The sequence below is a fragment of the Epinephelus moara genome, chromosome 21, assembly GCF_006386435.1.
Source record: "Epinephelus moara isolate mb chromosome 21, YSFRI_EMoa_1.0, whole genome shotgun sequence".
Taxonomy (NCBI): domain Eukaryota; kingdom Metazoa; phylum Chordata; class Actinopteri; order Perciformes; family Serranidae; genus Epinephelus; species Epinephelus moara.
In genome coordinates this window covers 29,406,260-29,419,293 of record NC_065526.1, presented here as the reverse complement: position 1 = coordinate 29,419,293, position 13,034 = coordinate 29,406,260, and the positions used below count along the sequence as shown (strand labels likewise).

The following is a 13,034-nucleotide window of genomic DNA, read 5'->3' as shown; positions in this document are numbered from 1 at the left end:
ACCAGCTACTTTAAGTCCTGGGGCTGTATTCGCAAAGCTTCCTGGTACAAAGAGTTGCTGCTAGTGACGAAATTCTAAGAAATTTCTTAGAAGTAACATGTTTTTAAAGAATTTCCCCTTAAAGGTAAGACTAGATCCTGGCAAAGATAAAAGATATTTTAAAAGTATTTCGCCCTTAAGAGAGCTACTGGGGTGAAAACCTATAAGGAGCAGGGAGGAGGACTTTTACAGGAACAGTGTGTAGGATTTAGGGAGATTTAGTGATGTCTAACAGTGAGGACTGCAGATGAAACTTCTCCTGATTAGAATTCCTTTAGTGTTTATTGTCCAGGAGGTTTTTACAGTGAGCTGGATTATCTGCAGAGGTCTCCCCCTCTCCAAAACAAACGGATCCAATGATTTGAGCTGGTAAATAAACAGAAAAAAGCAGTTCTGTTTTACAAATCAGTATTTCTCTGGTGCTGTTTGGCATGTTGGAAACAGGCTGCTAGCCTAGCACCTGCAAATGTGTGCTCATCTTCTTTCTCTAAGATCCAGATGTTCAGGAGGTTTCTTTCTTTTTTTTTTTTTTCCAAGGATATTTTTTGCCTTTATCCGATGGCACCCTCTTAGGGTGGGGAGGAGAGATGGTGGCGATGGCATGCAGCAGGGGGCTGTGGGTTGGAATTGAGCCTGTGGCTGCTGCAGCAAGGATGTGGCTTTGTGCATGGGGCACCTGCTCTACCAAGTGAGCTAGTGGGCACCCCCATTCAGGAGGTTTTTACTGGGAGCAGAATTATCTGCACAGGTCTCTTCCTCTCCAGAACAAAAGGACCCAGTGATTTGAACCAGTAAAAACACTACATGAAGAAGTTTAAGTTAGAAAATCAGTGGTTTTCTGATGCTACAAGTCATGGACAGGTTGCTTACAAAATACAAAAACGGGAATGGCCCTATCCACAGCCAGTGTTTGGTTTGCCCATTCTGGGCTACTGTAGAAACATGGTGGTGCAACATGGCTGACTCCATAGAGGAGGACCCGCTCCCTATGTAGATATAAATGGCTCATTCTAAGTTAATGAAAACACAACATTTCTTATTTTCAGGTGACTATAAACTAAAGAAAACATACTTATTATATTTTATTCCATTTATTCCAATATATCCCCCTAAATCCTACACACTGGACCCTTAAGTGGCTTAAGAAGAAAGAAGAAGAAGAAAATAGCGGAAAAAGACGAAGAGGTAGGAGAAATATTATGTCAGCATTTCCAATTACATCATGTCTTAATAGAGACTAACTTCTATGATTGAGCCTATTGATTTCACTGTCCATTCTATGCCCGTTAAGAATGCATTTTTATTTCTGCTTTTTTTTAATGAATCATCCAATCACACTTTTTACAAGAATATGTCATACCTAGTAACGGGGTCAACCACACCTCCTCATTAAGGTAAAGGTTTCAGTCCCTTCCTTGCTCAGAGTTGCAATGACAGTTTCTCAAAATCACTCCTCAGCTAGGACTCCTTGCTAGAATTTCTTATGGCTTTGTTAGGAGCTCTCTGAGAGTGTTCTCAGGATGTTTGTGAATACAGCCCCCGACTGACTTCTGAGTCTTGTTTTTTTTTTTAAAGATATTTTTTAGGGCATTTTTGCCTTTAATTGATAGGATAGTTAAGTGTGAAGGGGGGAGAGAGAGGGGGAGTGACATGCAGCGAAGGGCCACAGGCTGGAGTCGAACCCGGGCCGCTGCGGCAACAGCCTTGTACATGGGGCGCCTGCTCTACCACTAAGCCACTGACACCCCAAAATTACTTGAAATTTGAAATAACTAAATTGCTAACACTGCTACAAAGGTGAGTCATATTAAATAAGAAGTCGGTTACCTCTTTATCAACTTTCTTTACATTAGATACAGTACAGTATGTCATTATTGTCTCTGTTGGTTAGTGATCTTCCTGACATATAGTTTTCCCCTTGACATAATTTCTTTTTTGACCATTGCACTCATGCACTCAATGTTGGCACAAATGGTTTTGACTTTCTAAAGCTCTATGGGTTATCACATGTAATACTGTAAACTCATTTCCTATTACATTTTATACATACGAGTACACTAAATGTTACTAAAACTTCAGTATAACACAACTCAACAGCACCACAAACTACAGCCATCAAAGAGAAAATACAGCTGAATTATCCATCCATCCATTTTCTAACCGCTTATCCTGTTGAGGGTCATGGGGGACTGGAGCCTATCCCAGCTGACATTGGCTGAGAGGGAGGGTACACCCTGGACAGGTTGCCAGACAATCACAGGGCTAACACATAGAGACAGAACCATTCACACCTACGGGCAATTTAGAGTCACCTATCAACCTATCCCCAATCGGCATGTTTTTTGACTGTGGGAGGAAGCCGGAGTACCCAGAGAAAACCCACGCTGACACGGGGAGAACATGCAATCTCTGCACAGAAGGGCTCCCGCACCCGGGATCGAACCAGGTACCCTCTTGCTGTAAGGCGACAGTGCTAACCACCACACCACTATCTATATCTAAATAAAAAACTGTCTCAACAAGACTTAAGCTACAGGTATATAACAAACTAGCAACTGAGTTTATGTGACAGTGCACTGTTCTGTATCATATCTGTAACAGGACTATGATGATACAACTTTTACACGTCTGTCTATTAGTTCTGGGTGATCCACAAAACACATTGTCAATAGTTTTCACAGGGAATATGTGTTTGATGGTGAGGTCTGTGCATGTGTAACGCCAACGTTGACACCATTTTGCTGTAGATTTGTGAGATCCAAAAACAAATTCCATTCACCTCCACAGTGGGGGGTTGTGCTACAAATCCTTCAGACTGATACCTCAAAACATGCACACATGAAAACACAGCTATGGCTAAATGTTAAACTGACACTTTAAAATAACACAGCTCAGCCTCTGCTCTACTGTGTCACACAAAGACATCCTCTGACCTCATTCTGCTGAGAGAAAGATAGACAGAAAGAGGACAACAGGAGAGGATGAGTAACAGTGTTTTTATTCACACTGGTTGCTTTCCATCTGTTGCAAGACCGGCTGGCACCTCCAGGAGGTTTGAGACAAACACACACAAACACACACACAATTTTACGTCACCGGTGTTTGTGAAGCTTGGTGGTATTTTTTCCCCCCTGTCTTTATTTTCCTAAATACATGTTTTAGAGAGTGTGTTTACTTATATAAATGTATGTGACAATGTGTGAGTGTGTGTTTGCCCAAACTCAGGCAGGAATATTGAGGAGAAAACAGATGACTGTGCAGAATCTGCAGCCTCCCCTTTTATTTAGATAAAAGCGCTGACTCAGCAGCCTGTCTGCCTGCTACGGTGTGATTTTTACCTTCATTTATCTCTACACTGCTTTAATTTAAGAGTACGCCGGAGCCTTGCAGATAAAGCACTGCCTAGTTCTTTTATTTTATGCATTTAGTGTGTGTGTGTGTGTGTGTGTGTGTGTGTGTGTGTGTGTGTGTGTGTGTGAGAGTGTCAGAGTTTCAGGGCTGTAATGAGTGCTGAGGTACAGTAATCAAACTCAGTCTGGCTGAAGTGACATCTGATCTCTTTCTGCCTGTAATGAGTTTCCCAGTTTTGCTTAAATGAGTAGTCTAGTGCACTGACAAGAGCAATGATAGTACAATAGACTTAACAGAGTCTGTATAAGACCAGCTTACACCGATGAGCCACATCATTAAAACTACTGACAGGTGAAGTGAATAACATTGATCATCTCATGACAATGCAATGTTCGGCTGGGAAACCTTTGGTCCTGGCATTCATGTGGATGCCACTTCACACACAACACCCACCCAAACATCATTGCCGACCAAATACATATGAAGGAATGTGATGAAGGGCTCAAGGTGTCAAGATCGGAGGCCCCACCGTGGATCAGACCTGGCACGGACACAGGGCCTCTGGGGTACTGGCATGTTCCTCAAAGCTTGATCGGATTGGGATCTGGAGAATCTGGTGGTCAGGTCGACACTTTGAGCTCTTTGTAACTTTCCTCTGGTTTTAAGTTTGTCTACAATAGATGTGAACACTTGAGGGGGTGCACTTGAGTATCTTAAAGTAACAACGGATGTGCATTTGCATAAGGTATAGTTTAGGCCCTCAATGTGTCCATGAATAACTCATTAACAATACTGGTTAAGGTACTGCACTCAAAATGTAACTGACACAAATCCTACTTCTGGTATTTATTTATCTATTTTCGCCAAACACAGAACCACTGACTATGGATTGATGAGCTGCACTTAAGAAAGCACAGAAGTACCAGGATGGCCGAGTGGTTAAGGCGTTGGACTTAAGATCCAATGGGCAAATGCCCACGTGGGTTCGAACCCCACTCCTGGTAACATATTTGTCTCTCATTTGAAATTACTCCCTTCAATACTGAGTGATATAAACTGTACAACAAATCTACTTGGTTGATGATGTTACATCTGATACAGGTCATTGATCAGAAAAACAATGTTAATATCAGCAGTAGATGACAGTAATCACAGGCCTGATTTGTCTGAACTTCAGTGGAAGTGAATGAGATACAGAGCTAATATTTGTAGCGAACATGTGTCCCAAAACCCTCATATCACCATGGATTAAATGAGTGCAATGAACAGCAGCAATAAAAACCAGGATGACAACTGTAAATGTCAGAATCAAGTCCTTAAGGGAGCAATACAGCAACTTGTCAAGCTGGGCTGACGTGTTGGTAAAAAACTGCACAGAAGAAGAACATTAAATTGCACAGTTTCACGCTGCTGTTGCCTTTTCATTGCAAACGAAAAGAACTAAGTCAGTCAAAATTGACTGTTGAGAGATGGGACAAAAAGTGTGGTCTTGTGTGTCAATGTGTTTTGTGTAAATTATTTTTATAAAGACACTGTTTTTTTTTGTTTTACTAACTATTTGTCTGCTTTTACAGTGTTGTCTTTTGTGTTTGGTGAGCTGAAGACAAATTTCCACCCATGGCGGACAATAAAGATATATTCTATTTTATTCAAAATGACACATTCTGCACCTCCAACCTCTTCGTTTCACAGCAGTATACCATCTTTCCACTCCTTACACCCTCGGTGTTCCTGCGAGTATTGACTCATTATTTGCAAAACCGTGAGAAGTCATTTGTGAGGAAACTGTCTGTGTGGGTTGTGTCCGAACAATGACCAATTTCATTATACACCAAGATCGCTGACTTAAGAGGGCGTTGCATTCAAGATGCAATGAACAGATGTCCTTGTGGGTTTAAATCCCACTCCTGTTACTAATATATTCCTTGCTCGGACAGTAACACCACAATGTAAAAGAGGAAAAGCACAGTTACAGCTCCTCCAATCACTTGTAACTATAGATATTCCACATTTTCAATGAAAATCAGCTCGGTTGATCAAATTGTTATACTCTGAGCCTCTGCTTAAGTTGATGTGTTGTTCGGCAGGTATTTTTGGTATAATGTAGAGCTGCGTACAAAACATACTTTTATGACTACTGACTGGATAACCTCAGTGCTACCAATTACAAATTCACGTCAAATCAGTTGTACCTGAGAGTGCATCTGGGTGACAAAGTAACTTTGAAGACAGAGAGAAAAAATGAGACAACGTCACCTCTGCAGCCACTTCACGTCAGAGTGAGTCAGGGCAACAGTGAGCTGAAAGCAGTTGCAAGTGTGCATACACTTTTTATAACTCTGCACAGGCAACGCTCGCTGCAATATTTCAAATGCGAAATGCAAAGCTGGCCAAGGCACATGGTCAAATGCAAACTGTACCTAAAACCTTAAGAGTCTACATTGTTTGAGAGCCTAAAAGCCAAGTCCCTGGAAGCAGCTGTACTATGTGAGCACGCCTGCAGCCAGTGCCTAAGAAGTTGAACCCTCCATGGACATCAAAACTTAGAGTAACAAAGTAAGGCATAAACAACTTCATCGACATCTTTGTTGATTAATTAGCTAGTTAGATATATTGTTGTTGGAGATAATTGGGCTTTTGTCACTGTCTTGGTTGATGTTAGCTTAGCATTGTCACCAGTGTTAGCTAACACTCAGCAACAACTTGGTTGGTAAAGAGAAGGTAAAGTACTGAAAAAGGATCCGTTGGGTACCGGTACCAAATTCTAAGTACTGGTTCAAATGTGAATGGTACCCAACCCTAGTGTGATGTATTTTCTGTATTTTTTTATACTGTTAAGCGATTTCTTTTAAATGGTTACATCTATTTAGCTGGATAACAGTTTTCTGTATAGCAAATGCTATAGGCTATTGGCTTAAGACAAACAGTCTTAAGTTTAGGTATCCCCTGTGATATCTGGGCCATTTAGAACATGTCATGGCTCTGGGTAATGACCGAAAGAATGAGGTGGCCGATACAAGCGACCAAAATGAGATTCCTCAGAAGGGAGGCTGGGCTCAGCGTTAGAGATAGGGTAAGGAGCTCGGACATCTGAAGGGAGATCGAAGTAGAGCCACTGCCCCTTCATGTAGAAAGGGGTCAGTTGAGGTGGTTCGGGCATCTGATCAGGATGCCTCCTGGGTCCTCCCAGTTAGAGGTGTTCCAGGAATGTCCAACTGGTAGGAGGCCCTGGGGCAGACCCAGAACATGCTGGAGGGATTACATATTTCGTCTGACATGGGAACGCCTTGGGGTCCCCCAGAAGGACCTGGAAAGTGTTGCTGGGAAAAGGGATGTCTGGAATACTGCCTGCGCCCATGATCTGGCTTCAGATAAGCGGTTGAAAATGGATGGATGGAGGTGATTTAAGGGGGGACGCCTTCCCCTTAGTTAGCAAAATGACCAAAATGCATCCTCCTTGTAAACCTGCCCTACTTGTCCATCTGGGTCCATCTCCCATGTTAAAAAATTAATAAATTGCCAACCAGGATTAGCCCCACATGCAGACTTAACTCTACCAAAAAGTACAGTAAAGTAAGTACATATATGTTTTGAGCTTTCTATCCACTGTTTTTTTTTTTTTCCCTGCAGTTTTTCAGAGGAAACATGTACAAAACTGGAGAGCTTTGAATGGCTGTCAATGTTGTTGTTACACTCATTTCTTAGGTTGTTCACCTCTACAGGAAAACGATGGACTTATGTTGACTTTTTGACCACGCTACTTGCAATGTGAACTCGGGTTAGAACTGAAGTAAATTAGACCCGAGTGTTGATTCAGTTCAAGCCCCGCAACAAGACTGACGGGTCAAATCTACTAAATGCATGACTGCTTCTATGTTGTACTCATTGCATGGGGTTGCACTGCTATTACGTCTGCGCACTGACGCACTAACACAGATGTAACACCCCGCTCTGAGGTAAGAGAGGTGTATGGAGGCAGGATCTGTAACTCCATTTTGCTTTGAACTTTATATCCCATGGACCCAACATTTAATCAACAGAGGAACAATGAGGGAAAGCACAGTGGGAGCCATGATTTTTCTCTTGTTCTGTTCCAGTAAGCAGATCTGTGCGAGAACTGAATTCTGCTGGATAATAATCCAATAAATGTAGAAACAAGAGGATATTTAATTAAACCCACTGGAGCAGATTCTCCTTCTCTGATGAGGATGTGGCCGTTGTGTGTAGCTGTATTCATATGTACTGAATATATAAAGGTAAATGACTGTGTGTCTTTAACTGTTTTTAGTGTGACACTGAGAAAGCAGGCAATTGGTTCTGCTCCACATGACTTACTCTCTTGATGTAAGGTGACTATAAATTACTCTGACAGAGATGAAAATGGAAATTATGATGAACAATAATGATATCGCTACTCTCTTGTTTTGCATGTCTGTCTGCATCTCTATCTATCTTAACAACTGTTGGATGGATTGGCATTAAATTTTGTAGAAACATTCATGTCCCCCAAAGGATGAATTGTAAATTTTGGTGATCCTCTGACTTTTCATCTAGCACCAACATCGGGCCTAAATGATAAACTGTCTAAGCCTTTGGTTTATGACAAAATATTTGGCTTAAATATTTAGCTTAAAGCAATGCTGTCCCTAGCCTGGCTGCAGACGCTTAGTCTTTAGATTATGTTTTAACTTTCTTCAGTGTATCTTATTCTGTATGACACATATGATATCCAACTAAAATATTATTTTCAAGAGACCTGAAATGAAATATTAGAAGACAGGCTCATTGTTGGTGCTTGTAGGCTATTAGGGCACCTCAACAGAGAAAACGTAAGGCCTTAATAAAATCTACATAGCATTAGCAAAAGGCAGCTGGAGTAAGAATGAAAAGTCCTCAGAGAATGGAAAGTAATAAATTAGGAGATTGCTGCTTTATCAATGGCGTCTCACACTTCTGATATCACCATGGTGCTAACTGAAACAAAGCTGACAAATCATGACAAAAAGGCAGATACACAAGTGAGAACAACACTTATTATTTAAGTGAGAAACACATGAGAGGAAAACTGTTGGGTTTTTTTTGTTGAGAAATCTTGATCTGTCACATATCGGGGGAAATAAAACAAACAGGGCTGTCAGTGGTTATTTCACACTTCAGGTCTCCACTGAACAATAATTCTCTGTTCCTTAATGGAAATACTGCAAGTGTGAGCGCACGCTTTTGATTCTTTGTGTGCATTTGTTTCTTATTTTCTTGGATTCAACACTTCACACCGCTTCACCTCGCAAATAAATGACTCTGCCAAAAAGTCAAAGAAAAGAAAAATTACATTTCACTTCCTCAGTAGTTGTGTCTCATATAAAGTTGGATCATACAACAGAGACAGAGAACAACTTCAGACAGTGGTCTCTCTGTAACTTTACAAGCTATGGGAGTAGAACCAGGATGGCCGAGTGGTTAAGGCGTTGGACTTAAGATCCAATGGGCAAATGCCCACGTGGGTTCGAACCCCACTCCTGGTATTATAGGTGAAAATTTATGTGCAAAAACCATCTTCTGAACATTGCTGTGTCAAGGATGGTCAAGTGGTTTAGTCATTGGACTTGCCAGGTTTGGACTGGGCTGTAATTTCTCAAAATTCCCCTCAGTGAATCAGGCTGGTTTTGCTCCAATTTTCCAGTGTTTTTTTTTTTTTTTTTTTTTTTTTTTTTTTTTTTTTTTTTTTCTTATAAAGGCAGACCTTATAGTTTGTGTAATGTCATGAATAATATATGGGCTCTGTTTCCATCAACTCATCCTGACTCCTGTCTTTCATTAATGAGCAAAAATGTAATACAATCTTTATTAATTACATAAGGTACACTTTATGGGCTGTGCTGAACATTCAGTAGGAGAAGGCGCAGGTCAGAGATCGTGTCACAAATGTCTGTTACCACAAAAAACTGAGCTTTTATTGACAAAACTAGACTGCTGGTGAGAGCGCAACAGCATCGAACAAACAGAAAGCTCTACTTGTAGTTACTGGAAAAGGCCCCATAGCTGTATAATTGTATGGAGGAGGAGGAGGATCTTGTTCCTCATCCGCCTCAGCAGCGTATGCCCATACCGATGGCCATGAAGTTGCAGAATGTCCCCCCATTCTGCATCATGGTCTTCCCCACTCTTCCCATCAGCTCTCTGCTGCGCATGCCAATCCTGAGACAGGAAAAAGTGCCAAACATGGCGACAGTGGCCATTTTCACTGCAAACCCCATCATGAAGCCCATCTTGACCCAGTCAAAACAGCTGGGCTGGGTCTGGTCACTGCCACAGCCACTGGCATCTTGAACTATGTGTTTAAAATAAGTTGGGTTTTCTGGTTCCTAACTGGAGGATTATTGTAGTTTGTAGCACAGCTGTGTTTTAATGTCTTTCTAGCAGACCTCCATAACTGGACTGTAGTTGACTTTAGCTTGTATTAAATGTTTTAATATTGAAATGAAAAAAAATTACAGTGGAAATACACTGGAAAATGTTTTATCTGTCTTAGGCCAAAAACTGCTGCTTGCACTCAGGTTGGTCAGAAACTATGCGGGTCTGGCCTGATTTTTTGGGCCTGTTCATGGCTCTACTTTTGAATAGGGCCTGAAGACATGGTGAAGTGCTGTCACTGAAACAGATTGTTTCATTAAATTGTTTGGTTTTGGCCTTGAACGCATTTTCATGGCATGGATGATTCCAAAAATTGACATTATCACGATAAGCAGGTGGTGGCAAGGCAGAGGCCTTGCACTCAAGATGCAATTGACACAAGACCTTGTGGGTTCAAATCCAACTCCTAGTAGAGGAGAGCTTATCACTGGATGTAAAGACTGTCTACTGTCATAAATTACTAAAGACTGAAAGTGTAAAAAATGATTCAGTGCTGTCCACAACAAAAGCAAAAGAGCTTGTGGCTACTTCAGTGGGAAAACACACTGAAGGACTAACTATATATTTTACGTGCTGTATGGTGCAGTGATGGCTGTTTGGAACACTGTAATGTTTGTATCCTTTCATCCTGACACACCCTTAAACCTACAGAGACACAAACATATCTCAGTAACTGCCCCCAACTGAGGTGAAAAATCCTTGAACCAGAAAAACAATGTAAATCTGTGCCAATTTATTTATACTGAACACTCCCTAGACCACAACCATACTCCCTGAAGGGTCAAAACTCAAGGCTGCAGACACTGAGAGGTGATCAGCGACAACATCTGGTGTGTTTTATGGCTGCACATGACTGCTTTTCTAAGGAATACACTGGTAAGCATATCTGCATTGGTTTCTCAGTCATGGCAGGGCTAGGCAGGTTTTTGGGGATCTGACCTGTCGATGATGCCACACATGTCGATCTGCAGGTGGCTGTAGTTTCCCAGCAGTCTTTGCTGCACCATTATCAGGTCCACCGGCTGGTTTTCCACACTGAGGTGACGCATACAGCCCTGAAAGATGTCGAAGGGATTTTTACATTCCTGACTGTCCTCTTCAGCAGGACAACCTGGACAGGAAAGCAAAGAGAGCAGGTAAAGCCAAAAACAGTGTGGAGGCTGACAGGACAGCAGTACTGAAAAAAGACAGAGATGGGCTTTAAGCAGAAGTCAATAGAAAAACAGTGACTATACAGTGACATAAAATAAAAGATTATTGGGCTTAAAGGAGAAGCTAATATAGTGTTTGGATAACATTCACACAAATGGAAGAAAAATCAGAGCGAAAGCTGAAAACAACTCACTGTGATAGTTAAAATGCGCTGTGAGTTAAGTAAAGGTCGAAAAACATACTCATTTACTGGAGACGTTAATGTGCATTGTGTACAGTGTTCTATAGGGGTAAGACATATTGCGGTTTACTAAACGTGTTCTATCACACGGTAAGCTGAGCCATGATCTGTGTATTTTTAAGTGGCTGGAATAATGCAAACAGAAGCTAAGCCTTGATCAAATGAAAATGGGTATTTTTTTCCTCAGCAGACCATTAAATGTGGAAAAGGAGATAGTGTAAATGTGCGAGTGTGCATGTGTGGGATGATAAAAAGCCTAAGGCAGTCAAAGAACATGTCTGGACTGCAATACTGCTGAGCAAAGAGAGGACAAAAGTGATGGGATTTAAGAGAAGGACGCAGTGGGGATGTCAGTGGAGGAGAGGGAAACAGAGGGCAAGGGAGGGAAACAGGAAGAGAAAAGGAGAGATAAATGATGGAAGGACAGAGTAAAGAGAGAAATGAGAGAAGAGACAAGAGAGGAGAAGATAAAGCAGGCTTATAACTTTCATTATAAAACAGCCATGAGTTAAACTTGGCTCACAGCGCTCACAACTTTAGAAGAGAGTACTGACAACACCAACTGTACAGTGCAATATTTAATGTCAACAACTTTAAATGAATATTTAAAATATATATACATATATATATATATATGTACAAGGCCACAAAATGTCTACATTATTACTGTTTATACTGCAACTGCAGCTTTAAGTATAGTCATAAAAGGTGGCAACTTCTTTGTATATGAAAAGAAAATTTAATTAAATTTAATTTTAACCGAAAGTACTGCTGAAAAACAAATTAAAAAAATAAATAACATGAAAACTTTCAGACCGGGTTGCATTGCCTTGGCAGACATCAAAAGAAAAAGGAAATGAAGATAAATCCAGACAAAAAAAAAAAAGAAAAAAAAGAAAGAAGCAGAAATAAAGTAATCCATAAATGACGGATATTAAATTAATCATTCAGGTAAATATGCTTTAAAATGGGAAAAATTAAATTAAAATTTGAAATATAGCTTCATGACCCCAGACCTACTGTAAAATGCTTTTAAGTGGAACATTAATTATGTGTTGCAAAACTACTCTTATACTGATCAGTATAAGAGTACTGATCAGTGCTCAACCCAGATGTTCTACTGCTGGAATGTCTACTGAATACTAATTCAAAGTACTATCAAGGGCAAGTAAAGTACAGTGAAGTTTAAGGTATACTATGCAGGATTATTGGTGACTGGAAATACAGCATAAGTTAAAGTAAAAGCCAACCCCTGATTCACATTGATTTGGCGTTTCATCTCGCTATTTTTGCATCATCTGCTGCTTACTGTCTGGCACCTGGCACACACACTTCTAGCGCCTCATAAGCGATGACTGAGAAGGATTACTTCTGTATGAGTCTATACATTGTTCTTCTGCGAAAATCCTGCAAAGTATATCTTTAAAGAAATGTGCACTGCAACAGCTCAGTGATTGGCACCTTTCTCAGTTTGACAGCAGAGTCTGGGATTATTTCTTTCACTCTTACCACCAAAGAAGAGTTGACTTCCTATGGTGACAGAATGACTGGCATGAGCGACACCTCCTTCTTCTCCATCTACAACAATGCTCAGACGACCTCGTCTGGAGTTCAGCTCCACTGAGTGCCACTGACCGTCATTCAGAGCAGAACCTGGAACAACATTTATATTGATCATAGTTATATCATATGCATTTTCATTTATGTAGCATTTTTTAGTAGTATTACAAAGCTTACAAACAGAGTAAAATGTGAGATTTTCAGTGTTATTTCAATGGTAAGAATTTAGCAGTGAGGAAGCTAAGGGTTACATTAGTTATAGGTGAGGCTAAAATATAAC

General features: G+C 40.7%; 1 protein-coding gene and 2 non-coding genes across 4 annotated transcripts in view; 2 read left to right on the top strand and 1 right to left on the bottom strand.

Moving 5' to 3' along the window:
• LOC126383158 (contactin-associated protein-like 4) overlaps positions 1-13,034 on the bottom strand; it is a 146,468-nt gene that overhangs the window by 52,583 nt on the left and 80,851 nt on the right. For both annotated transcript variants that reach the window (XM_050033605.1, XM_050033607.1), the window contains exons 9-10: positions 12,704-12,847; positions 10,741-10,912 (exon numbers count right to left, since the gene is read on the bottom strand). In XM_050033605.1, coding sequence (XP_049889562.1) covers positions 10,741-10,912; positions 12,704-12,847 — 316 coding nt within the window. The remainder of the gene's footprint in view (positions 1-10,740; positions 10,913-12,703; positions 12,848-13,034) is intronic.
• Positions 4,312-4,394, top strand: trnal-uaa (transfer RNA leucine (anticodon UAA)). Its single transcript has one exon. It is a non-coding gene; the product is annotated as a tRNA-Leu (tRNA).
• trnal-uaa (transfer RNA leucine (anticodon UAA)) lies at positions 8,830-8,912 on the top strand. Its single transcript has one exon. It is a non-coding gene; the product is annotated as a tRNA-Leu (tRNA).